At 43.4% G+C, this 14,921-nt stretch overlaps 1 protein-coding gene across 4 annotated transcripts in view; it reads left to right on the top strand.

The window, feature by feature from the left end:
• Positions 1–14,921, top strand: part of Me2 (malic enzyme 2) — a 50,146-nt gene that overhangs the window by 33,748 nt on the left and 1,477 nt on the right. For 2 of the 4 annotated variants that reach the window (XM_063277298.1, XM_006254923.5), the window contains 4 exons: positions 360–462; positions 7,074–7,144; positions 7,949–8,047; positions 10,225–14,629. In XM_063277298.1, the coding sequence (XP_063133368.1) occupies positions 360–462; positions 7,074–7,144; positions 7,949–8,047; positions 10,225–10,392 (441 nt within the window). In that variant the 3' untranslated portion in view covers positions 10,393–14,629. Of the gene's footprint in view, positions 1–359; positions 463–7,073; positions 7,145–7,948; positions 8,048–10,224; positions 14,630–14,921 lie in introns of those variants that run through there. The other 2 variants (NM_001107376.2, XM_039096780.2) reach the window with 2 other exon arrangements.

Genomic DNA, 14,921 nt, shown 5'->3' with positions numbered 1-14,921 from the left:
GGAAAGGAAAATGAACTGAACACCACATATGAAGCACCCAACACAGAGCTAGCTGGGCATACGTTCCATACATGGTAGCAAAATAATTTTACTCTCTTTCACTTCTCTTACAAGGTTCACATCACTGAGGAGTCTTTATTATTTGAGATGCTATTTATTACCAGTTTTACTTTTATAAAAGGAGCAGATGCATTAGGGTTTAAAAATTTTAATAAAAGAATTTAAAGGATTTTTATGTAGTAAATGATTTCTTGTTTCCAGGCAATTTAGTTGTCTAATCTAACTATAAGACTTAATCATTTATGAATTTTCCTGAATGAGCGGCCAGGAAAATCGAGGTTATTTTGTGTCCTTAACAGGGCAGGTGCTTGTTTGCCAGTGGCAGCCCATTTGAGCCGGTGAGACTCCAGGATGGGCGTGTCTTCACCCCGGGCCAAGGGAACAATGCATACATCTTCCCAGGTAAGCAGCATCACTACAGGTGTCACAGCACTCCGGGTGTCATATCACAGGTCGATCGTCGACTGAATAAAAGTGTCTCAGAGGGCTGACTGAGCACCAGTGGCTTTCCCAGACAACCCGGTTCAGTTCTCAGCACGCCCACAGGGAGGCTCCAGTTCCAGGGAAGTTGATGGCTTTGCCTGACTTTTGTCACACACATAAAAGTGCTGTAGAGTGATACACCCAGGTGAAAGATGCAGAGAACATAAAATAATAAAAAAGCATGTTGGTGGAATTCTTCAGAATTCAGGTTGACATAACAATATTTGCTAAAGTATGGTATGTCTAGGAAACACAGAACTGAAGAGTTCTAACTGGCTCTGTTCTCTGAAAACATCATACTGTTAGGCTTTATTATAGAAATAATACAGTGTGTATTTCATAAACAGAGGGACAGAAGGCTATGGTTTTCAGCTGGTATACCATCCCGTCACACTCTGGAGTATAACTACTGTCAGGTATTTGCCCTTTTTTGTGTGAGTAGGTATTCCCTGTGTCATGGATCTTCTAAATTGTCTGTAGGTGTGACTTTCCCAGTGTGAGCCATCAGCAATACTATACACGTTCCTTCTGATCCTCTCCTGCCCTGTGTGTCTGTCTTGTTCTTCTAAGTCGTTAGCTTTACCTTATACAACAAAGGGTTTTGTTAGAAGTTTACATTTTCATGTCTAGTGTGTGTGTGTACATGTGTGTATGAATGTGTGCTCACAGAGGCAGAGGAGGACATCTGTGTGGTCTGTGTATCTATGTGTATGTATGTGTGCACCCAGAGGCAGAGGAGTACATCTGTGTCCTTTACTGCTCTCTGCCTTATTTCTTGAGGTGCAGCCTCTTCTGAACCTGGAGTTCATGTTCTTTCAGCCAGTATGGCAGCCAGCAAACCCCAGCAATTTTGTCTCCCTGTCTATAAACCAGTGCTGTGGTTACAAGCGCACACAAGACCATGCCTGGCTTTTTACGTGGGTTCTGGGATCCTAACTCACGTCCTCACGGTTGCACAACAAGCTGCGTGAACCACTGAGTTGTCGCTCCAGCTCCCGGGATTACGTTCTCATCAGTCTGCTGACTCTGTTCCACTCTTGGTGTCGCTCAGTTGCTGTTTCTACATTGTGGAGCTTGACAGCAAGTGTGTGGTGATCCATCAATCCGTGCTCTGTCTAGATTGACTTGAGTATTCAAAACTGTGATTATAAAAGTCTTGATTATGTAATTAGTATTCACTGACTAGATTGTCACTTGGTACAATTTGTTGTACAGAATTCGTTGTCATTGCATTTGGCTACAAGAATCAATACGGTGCCCCCTTATAGTTTCCTGTCCTCACCTCTTGATCTCAGCAGTAAAGTGCCCACACTCTGTCTTATGTTTCTAGAATATATCTTTTTTTTTTAGAATATATCTTTGAATAAGTTTAAAAAAAAAATTCTAAAGAACATGTAAAAACCCGTGTGGCCATGCAGGCCTGTGGTCCTAGCACTTGGAGGCTGAGGCAGGAGAATTACCATGAGTTTGAGGCCTGTGTAGGCCATATAGCAAGTGCAGTCAGCCAGGATCACATAGCAAGACCTCCTCTCCAGAAAAACAAAAGCCTGTGAAAAGTTGTAAGTTTGCAAACCTCCAGTATCTTTGTTTTGTTCTCTCACTGGATTGTTTGAGTGAGATTTGTAAAGTCATTGTCCTCAGCCTATTGAGGCCGCTCCTCCATTCTCTTGTGTTAGGTCCTTGGTGCCGATGGGAAATCTGAGGTCAGGACTGCCTCACTCACTTCCATAATAGAAAGTTTTCTCTCTCACAACCTTTGCAGTTTTCCCTTCCGATGGATGATGGTCGCTGGGCGGGGTCTGGGTGGCATTGTTTTTATTTGTCACACACATGTGAGGTGGTGGACTTTTACTTCCTCTCTTCTCTCACTTCCCTTCCTCATCTTTTCCTGGATGAAGCTTATGTTTGCTCCTAGTTGAATCCCAGCGTTGTCCCTGACTCGTGGATCTCACTTTTGCCTCCGTTTTATATCCTCTCAGAGGGAAGCTTCCGTGGCACCTCTCGGCCTCGGCCTGTCTGGTTCTTAGTGCGTTACTGCATGTCCACAGTCCATTCCTAATACCTTCGTATGTACCCAGACGTTGAGTGTGCCGTGGAGACAGTGGAAATCAGGCATTTCGGTCTTTTTCCTCTGGTGTCAGAGTGGAAGAGAAGCCTGGGCTGCTGGGCACTGTGCTCATCAGCTCGTGCAGTTTAGCCGTCCTCTGTTCTCAGCACCATAGTCTGGAATTACCTTTTCATGTCTTCTCTTTTATTTTTAAAGTCAAGGATTCTTTTTCTCTGTCATTGGAAATGTTTGGTCCTTGTGTTTGTTCCATAACTTTATGTTGATCCTCAGTTGCCTTTTAATCTTTTTACTTTTTGTGATGCCGAGGGTTGAACCCAGAGCCTCATGCATAATAGGCTAGTGCTCTACCACTGAGCTCCGTCCCGGCCCATTTAGAAAGACTGTACTAAACAAAATGGGGATGTGGTGTTGACTCCTTGCCACATATGTCTCCTTTCCCTTTATGGGTCTTCCCTAAAGTCCTGGCAGCAGGCTCTAGAAGTCCTAAGTAGTTCGGAGAACAGGCAAGCACATTATCACACTGTTGAAATAAACAGGGTGTTTATTTTACCTGGGACCTTTGTATGTAATGCCCCTCCTTCTTTTTATGTTATTCGGTTGTCTCTTGAGACATCTATAAAGACTTTCACCACCAGTGATTTCTTTGTAGCGTTGGGTTTTAAACTGTCCTATTCTATACAGTAGTATTTTTACAGCATAAAGTTTTGAGAGCAAAGAAGAGAATACTTGCTGATTTTGACAAAGCTGATCTTACGTTCAGAGTTGACTTTTTAAAAAATGTATTTAGTTTATTATAGTACGAGTATTTTGCTGCATGTATATGTGTGCAACATGTGTACTCGGTGCTCATGGAGGCCAGAAGAACATGTCACATATCCTGAGTGGGTGCTGGAAATTGAGCCCTGACTCTGCCAGAGCAGCCAGTGATCTTGATCACTGTCCATCTCTCCAGCCCTCATATTTGACTCTTAAGAAGTTTGGCAGTTGATTATTATTGTTGATAAGCTTTTTTAAAGTCCTGGGCTTTATGAGTGAAAGCCATTGGCCTGTGAATAGACAAGATATGGGTAAAGGCAGACCCACCAATGGGAGATTGTCTGAAAGTCTTATAAAAAGAAATCTAAAACTTAAGGTTGTGGTATCATCTGAATTGCCAGTCCTACCACTCTAACAACTGGATAGATTTAAAACTTAAGGCTGAGTATAACCTGAGCCTGTAATTTCATCACTTGGGAGGCTGGGGCAGGAGGAGTGTGAGTTAAAGCCATCATACATATTAAGAAAAGAGGAGCTAGAGAATGTGCTTATTTCTTTTGCACAAGGCTCAGGTCCAGTTCTCAGTACCCACGTGACAGCACACAACATGTATAACTCTAGTTCCAGAGTACCCAGTGCCCTCTTCTGCTCCTGGAGTGCACCAGGCACACGCAATGGAACACACACACACCCATAGATGCAGGCAAAACACTCATGCACATAAAATAAAAATAAGTCTTTAAAAGAAAGACAGAGAGTGATGAATAGACAGCCGTCAAAGATCAGAAGCCAGTAATGTACGTACTGATGTGAGATCCTGGGTCAAGATTAAAGAGCAGAGAACATGCTGAAGAGGCTAGAGTTTGTAGTCCTCTAGCAGGAGAAACATGCACTGATTAGGAAATAAACAACTGAGGGACAAGTTGTATTTGCCCTAGAGGAAAGATAGTATTGACAGACATTTGTCCAGATATGACTCCTCCCCTTATGAGTGGCTACCCATCCTGGGCTGAAACCCTACAGGACTGCATCTGGGAACGGACTATAGCGTGGCTGCTCTAGAAAACGCCAGCCTTTGCTCTGGATGTCAGTGCCCGGCAGAACCAAGTAGAAGTCTTCTCTGAAAACACAGCACCAGTCCTCAAGTTGGTTTTCTAGAGAAATGTACAAATGCCACTCTTGTTTAGAGGGAACAAGGAGACCTGTGCAAAGACCTTCGCAAAGACAATACAAGTCCAACAGACACACTAGACAGGAAGACAGGTTCAGGGCTATATGGATGACACAAACATGATTATTAACTTACAACAGTGAAAGCCCAGCTTAAGAAGCCAAAATCCCTAACTTCTGGAATTGAGTAACAATAATAATCTAATGGGTGAATGAAGATTAGACCAAGGCCAGTAAGTGTAGGGCAATACAGAAGAAACTGGAAGTGAAGCAGAGTTGAAGGGGAAATGCAGAAGAGCAAGTAAGGAGGAGACTTTTAATGACTAGTAAAGTCCTGGGTGACAGTGAGTGTGCGAATGAAGGAGAGGCGCCATTGTAGGCTGCATGGCTAAGAGTACCTTCCAGTGTACCTCAGGAAGTCCAGACCTCAGACCCTCACTGTGAGGCTTCAGAAAGTTCCAAGGAGAAATCATGTCAGCCACTGGTCCAAATGTAGGAGCAACATTTGATTTCTCAGCACCGCTGCAGGCCAAGAGGGAAAGGAGTGATGTGTTCATGTTGCTTGTAGGAAATACTTGCCAGCCAAGAGTTCACTTCACAGTCTACAAGAGCTAGAACAAAATGGAGACATTTTTAGGAATTCAGAGAACTCTCTGCCTGCAGACTGTATGATATGAAGGCACAGGAAATGCTGTTCCTCAAGCCACTGGAAACCGTCCCAGAAGCCCTAGTGTGAGGGGAGGATGTGCAGAAGCATCTCGTAAACAGATGCTCGTAAACATGCAGGGAAGACAGAGCGCGTGTCTGCACATGCAGACAAGGATTTGTAGACATGACTGAGCAGGCTGCTACATCTCAGCAGATGTGCTGAGACAACATGCACAGCAATGCTTTCAGTTAAACAGAGCTGACGTCATAAGGGATTCACATGGGCAGGAAGATACATTTTAATGAATGGAGTTTTTTTGTTGAGGGTACATGCTGTAAACTTGAGAATAATCACTAGAATAGTGCAAGGACTTCTCATTTCCAGTCAGGGGATTTTGGGGGATAAAATGCAGTAATTAAAAAACGAAAGAAAGAAACCATACAGTGGGCAAGACAACTGTAAGTCAAAACACTAGACTTAAGTGTCTTTGTTAAAGCGACATAGACCACTAACAGAGAGAAGGGGAGAAAGAGGTATTAGAATAAAGAAACTTCGGGGGCTGGAGAGATGGCTCAGCAGGTAAGAACACAGGCTGCTCTTCAGAGTTTTCATCTAACGAACAGTTAGGGCAGGAGATAGATAACAAAGAATAGAGTCACATCAGCTTCCCAAGTACAAGATCAGAAAATGGAAATAGTGGGACAAAAGGAAAGAAAGAAATGGAAGAACATCAAAGACTTCACAAACATTTCTCAGAGGAAAGGCTCACCTGAAGCATACCCCAAGACACAGTGTTATAAAGTCTGAGTCAGAGAGCTCCGGGCTTCAGGGATGAAAAGACAGTTGCCTACAGGACCTGACACCAGACAAACCTGGGGCCAAGGCTGGAAGCTAGGAGATGCAGACAGAGCTTCGCAGGAAACACATTTGCAAACTAAAATCCTATCAGTTGTCTCTCAGAACAACTGCAGGAAAATCTGTCTGCTAGAAAGAGAGGGTAACAAAACACCACTGAAGGGATGTTAGTAATTGGAGTCCAGAAATCCGTCCCTGGGCAACAGGGTGAAGAGGGAGCTGGGCAGTAAGAGCTGCAGACTTGTGCCAGAAACCCACAGGTGCAAAGGCGCAGAAGACGGGGCAGCTAAGGAAGAACCCCAGGAGGAAACCACGGTCATTACTACAAACACTTAAGGGGAAATAGCATGAACTCTGGGGGGAAGAAAAGTTATACAAAGGGGGAAATGGTCCCAGCATAGTGCTAACTCTGCCTGGATTCAATAGTGCCCACAGAGTTCTCAGGGAAATGGTGAATGTAGATGGACCCCAAGCTCAAAAATCTAAAGAAATTAAAGGGGGCTTTTAAAGACTCAGAAACAGTGAGGCGAGGAGCTGAAGGAGCAGACAGTAGGTGCCGCTGTGGAATCAGGGTCCAGGTGGGTTGAGACTGGTTGTTTTCTTAAAGGTTAGTGAGTGCATTTCTGCTTGGCTGCTGGATATTTCTTTTGGGTTGTATATTCATTCTGTGTGTGTGTGTGTGTGTGTGTGTGTGTGTGTGTGTGTGTGTGTGTGTGTGGCTGGCTGGCTGGCTGGCTGGCTGGCTCTTGTTTTTGGCACTGTAGACTGAAGTAGGCCCTAACACAAACCCATAAATATGTGCTATGTTGATAACTGTAAAACAAAACAAAGCAAAAAGCCTAGCTTATTCTACAATGATTTTGTTAGTGGTGAGAAGTAGACATTGACCAAGATCATTTTACTTCAGTATTGCTTTCTCTTGGGCAGTTGTGTTGGGAGCTTATTTCTGTTTCCTTTTCTCAGTTTAGGAATCTAGCCCTTCATAATTTGAAAAGTGACCTTACTAAATGAAGTGTGTAACTTGCATTCTAGGTGTGGCTTTAGCTGTTATTCTCTGTGAAGCCCGACACATCAGTGACACCGTTTTCTTAGAAGCTGCAAAGGTAATGTTCTAAATAATAAAATGCTGATTTTATATAAAGTATGGATTGTAGAGGTGAGCAGATCTTAAAGCAGGAGTGAGTTAAATCCGAGATGTGGATGAAAAGGAAGTTAGCAATCCATGACTCTTTCTTTGTCTACTTCTGCGTTGTCAACTTTTAAAAATCATAGCTTTTCAAATGTCTGTAGAAGCTTCAAATCAGTGCGTATTTATAGCACGCTGTACCTGTATCTCGAGCTCCCATGCTACCTGTGTGTCATGTGACCTGTCATATGAAGGTAGTGCAGACAGCATAAATTACTACAACATAGATAAAATATAGCCCTTGCCCTTAATGAAGCACTGTACCTCCCAAAGGGACTCTGAAGAACTCACATGAACACTAGTGATGATGTCCGTCTTCTCCTCAGCTCCTGTCCCCAGCTTTCTGTGTGAAGCAGGACGGGTCATCAGATCTTTAGATCTGGTTGTTATTCTTTAATGGACATTGTGTTGTGTTGGTTCTGGTGTGTTTTGTTTTCTGAGAAAGGCTCTCACTGTGCAGTGCTGGCTAGCCTAGAACTCATAATGTAGAGGAGACTGGTCTCAAACTCACAGGTCACCTGTTTTGCCTCTGGGTGCTGAAATGAAAGGTGTGTCCCACCACGCCCAGCCATGATGAGCAGTTTTAATTTCTACATTGGTTTAGTGTAGTCCTATAAGAAATAAAAATCCTGTTGTCTTAATTTTCTGTTTCTCCAACGCTTTTTCAACTTTACTTGATTCTTTTGTTTACACACAAATATGACGCTGTTTTCCCTTTCAGGCACTGACATCCCAATTGACAGATGAAGAGTTAGCCCAAGGGAGGCTTTACCCATCACTTGCTAATATTCAGGAAGTTTCTGCTAACATAGCTATTAAAGTAAGTCATTTTATATGGTGCACATTCTGATGTTTGTGTAAGAAGGGTGTGAGGTAGCCCAGGCTGGTATGTCGTGTATGACAGTGAAGGAGACCTACCTGTTCTGGGTTCTGTTCTGTAGGATGGTGAGCTCAGGTTTGCTGCACTCCTGGCCTGGGGAAGGGAGGGAGTCTGCTGTGGCTTCAGAGAAAAGGCTCAGGAAATATGCACAGCTCTGTGTCCACAGGAGCTGGCTACCCCGACCTTACAGTCCAATGGCTCTGTGCCCACAGGAGCCGGCTACCCCGACCTTACAGTCCAGAGGCAGGAGAGTTCTGCATCAGGGCTGGGCTACTGTGCTCATCAGTTTGATGCCAGTCACCCTGTCTACGTGCATGACCAACTAGGGCTCTTGATCTGATGCTGACTCAGCATTTTTGTCAGCCTGTCTGTTGGGGAGAAATTGCCAGTGTGAACCACTCCGTTCCTGAGCCTTGTGGCTATTACAGATTAAATACAAGCTTACATTGGCTGTGGAAGCACCTCGTTGTTTTAGCTGCCTGCTTTTTACTTACACACTGTGACAAAGTGTCCCATCCTCCCTTGAAGAATCCTGTTCCCTTTAGATTGGACCATTTCTTCCTTCCTTCCTTCCTTCCTTCCTTCCTTCCTTCCTTCCTTCCTCCCCACCCCCCACCTTTTTGAGGTTATTTTTATGTGTGTAAGTGTTTTGCCTACACTTTATTGTGTAGACAATTGAATGTACCACATGATTGTAGTGGCCAGAAGAAGATATCAGACTTCCTGGAACTAGAATTACAGGCAGTCGTAAGTCACCATGTCGGTGCTGGGAACTGAACCCCGGCCCTTGTCAAGAGCAGTTTCTTTGTTGTCTTACACTGTTATTTCAGTGGATGGGCCTGAGAAATTTATGAACTTTTAGTTTATTCAACTCTTACTATGATAAAATTGATGGGGTTTTTGTATATTTTTACATTTTAATCAAAAGTGAATTTTTTCTCCCCTTTATACTTAAAAGCATTAAAATATAAGATAGCTTAAGAGAAATAGGGGTTATCACACTGGGCAACATATCTCAAACTGGAAAATGCATCAGAATTGCCTAGAACACTCATTGACAAGTCCAGGGCTGTACTACAAGGATTTGGTCATAAGAGGTTTTATATATTTGGGGCAGAGTCCAGAATTCCCACACGACGCTGATGCCTGTGATCTGAGGACCTTGATTAGCATTGCCATGCATTCCTGGTTGCTTCCTAGAATGTCTAGAAGCTAACCACTGTCCTGTGCACCAGTATGGATAGGTTGTAAGGAGGAGGGATTGTCTAGAGTCAAGAGCAAGAAGTTTCCAGCAAGAAGACTTGCATACACAAAGATTCATTCTGAAGGCAGTAGAAGCCGTGGAGGGTCGAGTCAGCCCCACGTACTTCAGAACAGTGTGGCTGATGGCAGCCGACTTGTGGATGTCTCTGCCCCTTTGTTTGATGCATGCTTTGTTATGTTTGATTTTTGAGACAGGGTTTCTCTGTGTAGCCCTGGCTGCCCTAGAGTTCAATCTATAGACTAGGCTGGCCTCGAACTCAGAGATTCATCTGCCTCTGCCTCTGCCTCTGCCTCTGCCTCTGCCTCTGCCTCTGCCTCTGCCTCTGCCTCTGCCTCTGCCTCTGCCTCTGCCTCTGCCTCTGCCTCTGCCTCTGCCTCTGCCTCTGCCTCTGCCTCCAGAACGCTGGGGTTAAAGGCATGTGCTGCCACCACCTGGCTGGCAAATGTGTAGTGAAGATTGCATTTTGTTCTGTGGGGCAGTTTTGATAGAGCTGGAGTGTACTGAACAGCACAGCCCCTCTCAGCAGGGCTCTGGGAATGGAGGCATCGCCTGCATGTAGACTGACAGACTAGAACTTAGATGTGCTTGTTGAATGTAAAGAAATACTAACCATTCTTTTCGACGTCAGGAAAGGTGACCAGAACACATCAAAGCTTTCATAAGATGATGGATAACTTTTATTATATCTTCAAACTTGACACATTTTAAATAATTTGAAATGAGTCAAAGTAATATTTTACATTTTGGAAAAAGTAAAATACAATTTATCTATATGTGTGTCTGGGTGTTGTAATACTGTTTTATTTCTCTGAGAGACATTCAGAGCCTAAATAGTGACGCTGTTTATTTCCAGATTGCAGAGTACCTGTACGCTAATAAAATGGCTTTCCGATACCCAGAGCCCGAGGACAAGGCCAAATATGTGAAGGAAAGGATATGGCGGAGTAATTATGTTTCCCTGCTGCCAGATGTGTATGATTGGCCAGAGTCGTCATTGAAGCCTCCGCAGATACCAGAATAGAAGCTTTCCCTTTAAGACATTCCGTGCTGCAGGGACAAAAAGATAATATTCTCTGAGTTACTGTGTCCTCTGGTTTATTCCTCCGTACTACTTTGCTTGGCATTTTTCCTGTGAATCTAGCTTTGGTTGGGGACAGACATGCTGACTATGCTGTGGTGCCCACAGTCCAGTACTGGGAATGCTTCATTCAGTTCAGTGGGTCTCCTCGTGTGCTCTGCTTTGAGCTCGCCACGGTATTGTTGCTGTTACGTGAATGTCTCTCTTCTTCCACTCAGTCCTCTAGCACTGTGCATATGAGTACAACGTGTTGAGAAGAAGCTAAGTGTTCACCAAATCCCAAAGAAAAAGTTGTTAGCACTTAAAGCTGTTCTTTTTCTTTTCTTTCTTTTTTTTTTTTTTTTTTTTTTTTGGAGCTGGGGACCGAACCCAGGGCCTTGCGCTTGCTAGGCAAACGCTCTACCACTGAGCTAAATCCCCCACCCCAAGCTGTTCTTTTCTATATACTTCATTTCACTTTCTGCTCTGAAATTCCTTTGTAGTAGACAGGTTTGGGGAAATAGGAAAACAAAAAAAAAGATCCCAGTTTCCTAGAACTAAATCAGTGCTAACTGTAACATTCTAGAAGAATGGGAGGAGCCACTGCTGCCTTTAGACAGACTGAACAGCCATCTGCAACAGTGTACAAACAAGTTTTACTAATAAAACCAATTCCTTACGTTTAATTGCTTCAGTTACATTATCTTATTGACCACACAGAAACTTAGGTTTGTTGGTTATGACAAGAGTTTCATCATCTTCACTCAGTTAAGGGAGTATCATCTATCTACCACGCATGACTAATGTCATGTGATTCGGAGATGGTGCCTAAGGGGTTAACTACAGCCTAGGTCTTCCCCCTGTCAGTCACGTCCTTTACTGTGCAGTAATTAGAGGATCTCCTCACATACATTCCTTTGAATATTAGCAGTGATGGCTTTCTCTGCTGAGAATGCAAAATAGATTCCAAGATTACTGGAGATAAATAAAGTAGAATCAGACCAGGAAATGCTTTTTGTATTTTCAAGATAGGATCTTACTATGTAGGCCTGGCTGTCCTGAAACTCACCCTGTAGACCAGAGTGGCCCAAAACTCACCGAGATCTACCTGCCTCCAGAGTGCTGGGATTGGGGACGTACACTACTACACCTGGCAGGAAATTCCTTTTTTTTTTTTTTTAAAGATTTATTTATTTCATTTCTATGAGTACATTGTTATTCTCTTCAGATACACCAGAAGAGGGCATCGGATCCCATTACAGATGGTTGTGAGCCACCATGTGGTTGCTGGGAATTGAACTCAAGAGCAGTCAGTGCTCTTAACCTCTGAGCCATCTCTCCAGCCCAGCCGAGGAATTGCCATCTTTAATCCCAGGGCAAGCGCTGTAGAAAGACATCAGTGTTCATGAGTCACGTTCTCAAGAACTCTGAAGTATTTGGAGAAAATGGCAATGGCTGTGGTATTCACCTGTCTAGATGCTTTGAGAGACAAAGTTTGTTTTTATTTTGAGACTGTAGCAAGCTGGCCTGGAACTCACTACGTGTCTCTGGCTTGCTTCCACATGCTGAGACCGTAGCTATGAACTACCATGTGCAGGGACAAGACTTAAACATGCTTACCCTGGAACGATGGCAGTACAAAGCAATTCCAGGTCCATACCACAGTGCATGTTTTACACTCTGTAGGCAGAGGGGACCTTTTATCCATCTCCCTGCTTAAGAAGATTGATTCGAAATTCTGAAGATGTGTTCAGACTACTTAGTATGCGCAGACCTTGGATTCAGTGCACAGGGCCACCCCAAAAAGAGGCAGACTTGAAATGGCATTTCAATTTTAAATATGGGTAAGCACGATGGCTAATTTAGCATCAATAGCCGTCTGCTTAGTAAAACAATGACGCAAATCGTAGTTTGATTGAAAGGTGAATATGTACACATGGTCTAGCACCAAGGCAGGAAAATCTCAAGTTCAAAGCCAGACTGCCTACTAAAGAACTCACAAAAGGAATGCAAGATGGTTCAGTGGTTAAGGCCCTTGTCCTCAAGCCTTGACATTTAATCCCAGGACCTAGATGGCGGACAGAAAACCAATTTCCATAAGTTATTCTCTGACCGTCCCCACCCTCCACTTGCCACACACACACATCATAAATAAAAGAACGAAAATTATGAGAAACGTTTATTTTTTCATGTTTTTGCTTTATTCTGTATATGAAATCTAAATAGTGAGCATTGCAAGTATAAAAATGTGTTACTGGTTTTTGGGGGGATTTGTTTTTTGTTTTTTGTTCAGTTTGCTAATGGTTAGGACAGAGGCTGAATTGAATTAAAGTAATTTTACTAAGACGTTGCTTATTGAATGGTACAATTCACAGCAGTCAGTTTTTAAGGAGAAGATCGCAAGATGAAATATAGCCTACTTATAAATAGCATTTAGTATGAATTTAAATGTTTATTATCTATGACTCTGGGCAATGGGAGACCTTGATGGCATCAAACTGGGTGTATGTGGGGGGGATCACTTGGGACTTCCATGGGGAATTTTGCCAAGCAAGAAGGTCGTTATTTGAAGAGTGGTGCTGTGCTCTGCTGGGTGGAGGAACAGTTGTAGATGGGTTTCCAGCAGTCGGGAGGAGAAGGCCCTACTTGTTTTCCACCGTGAAGTCAAGAGGGAAACGTGAAGGTGTAGTGGATGCACAGATGTTAAGCTCTCAGAGTGTCATTGAACCATTTCCAAGGGTGGCTTCCCCACCAGAAGGTTGCCTCAGAATCACTGTGAGCCTCTTAAACGGAGGTACCCCCCTAAACGACCTCTGGTGGGGAGAGCCCTGGCAGGTCTATTTCAGCAGCACCCCCAGGATTCTGATGTCCCCTTGTTCTTACCTATTAACGCCTTGATGTGGGACGGCAGATAGTTAGACCATGCTGCTGCTGGTACGGTTTCAGGGCAGAGTTCACTCTCTGGCATTTCTTTGTTTTTTATTAAATTATTTTTCATATATTTTTATTTCATATATTTCTCATCCTTCCAGATCTCCCTACTCACACAACTTCACGTTCTTTCTCTATGTCTCTGTCTCTTTCTCAACAGCAAAAATGGAAACAATGGAATGTCATTAGGGCAGCCCCCATGTCTAGGAGTGGTTGGCCAAACACCAACACATCCCATGGCTTTTGTCTGGGCATGTGCTTTTTGTTTGGGTTTCGGGGGTTTTGCTGGTGGTGGTGGTTTTGTTGAGGGATGGTTTGCTTTTCGTTTTCATCTTATGGGTTGGTTGTTGAGGTCTCACATGTCCAATGATCTCTTGGTGGCACCCACGCTGTCGGTGCAGGTGCAGAACTGAGCACGTCGCATGCACATTTAAATCTAGTGCTCAGAAACTGTGCTCCAGTTTATGTGAAAAGGGTCAACTGAAATTACATGAAATGGCCTTCATCTAATTATATAGGATATTAAGTTAATAAGGAAACTTTAGACATAATTTTCTGAAAACATAATCTAGAATACTTTATTAAGCTCATAAGATCTAGTGACCAGGCTTGCTTGCTTGCTTTTGTAAGAGTAGCCACCCAATGTCTATTTGTGGGGCAGTTTTCTCCATTTTCTGAGGAAGGACTTACTGATTTTTCTCTAAATTATCAGCTTCTGAAGAGATTTTGCAGTTACCAGTGGATTCAGACTGCAGTTTTAAGGGGTGCAGAGAGACAGTGCAGGGAGCCTGGCCTTGGAGGAAGCACAAATAGGTCACTGGAGTGTCAGAGTTCTCAAGTTCACCTAAACAAAATCAGCCCCAAAGAGCGTTCACCGTCCTAGAGGACATTAATACAGATCTCAGAGCTCCTTACTGGAGTTCTGTGTCCAGAGAAATCCTCCGTGGACTAGCAGCGGCATCCTATTTCCATTCAAGACGTACTCCAGTGCAGACATGTTGCTGACTGCACACGCGAGACAGGTCTCAGCCACTGTGACTTGCACTTCTACACAATGTTAAAATGAAACCCACTGACCAGTTGTGCTGTGTGCCTCTAGTCCCAGCGCTCGACAGGTAGAAGCAGGAGGATCAGGGGTTAAAGGCTATATATGGAGATCAAGTATATGTATATGGAGCTTCAACTGTATATGGAGATCAAGGCTAGCCTGGGCTATAGGAGACCCTGCCTCAAAAAAAAAAAAAAAAAAAAAAAACAAAAAAACCAAAAACCCTCAAACGAGGAGCTGAAGTTATACACTATATAAATGTTCAAAATAATCTAGCCTTAGGAAACCACCTCATCTGAAGTCAATGTCTTAATATGTGGTTGAAGAAAGAGAATGCTTTTTGTTTTTTTAAATTTATTTCAAATTTCAAGACCTTCAGGTAGTCCAAAGGGAACATGCCTTATGGAACTCTCTAACGTTTACTAGTATTTACTTGAAGTAATACTTGGCTTTTAAAGCAACTACTTAACATTGTGTCCCTGAAAAGGAAAAGGATGGTACTCACAGTTGGTTG

The sequence above is a fragment of the Rattus norvegicus genome, chromosome 18, assembly GCF_036323735.1.
Source record: "Rattus norvegicus strain BN/NHsdMcwi chromosome 18, GRCr8, whole genome shotgun sequence".
NCBI classification, from domain to species: domain Eukaryota; kingdom Metazoa; phylum Chordata; class Mammalia; order Rodentia; family Muridae; genus Rattus; species Rattus norvegicus.
This window is presented reverse-complemented; position numbering and strand designations above follow the sequence as displayed.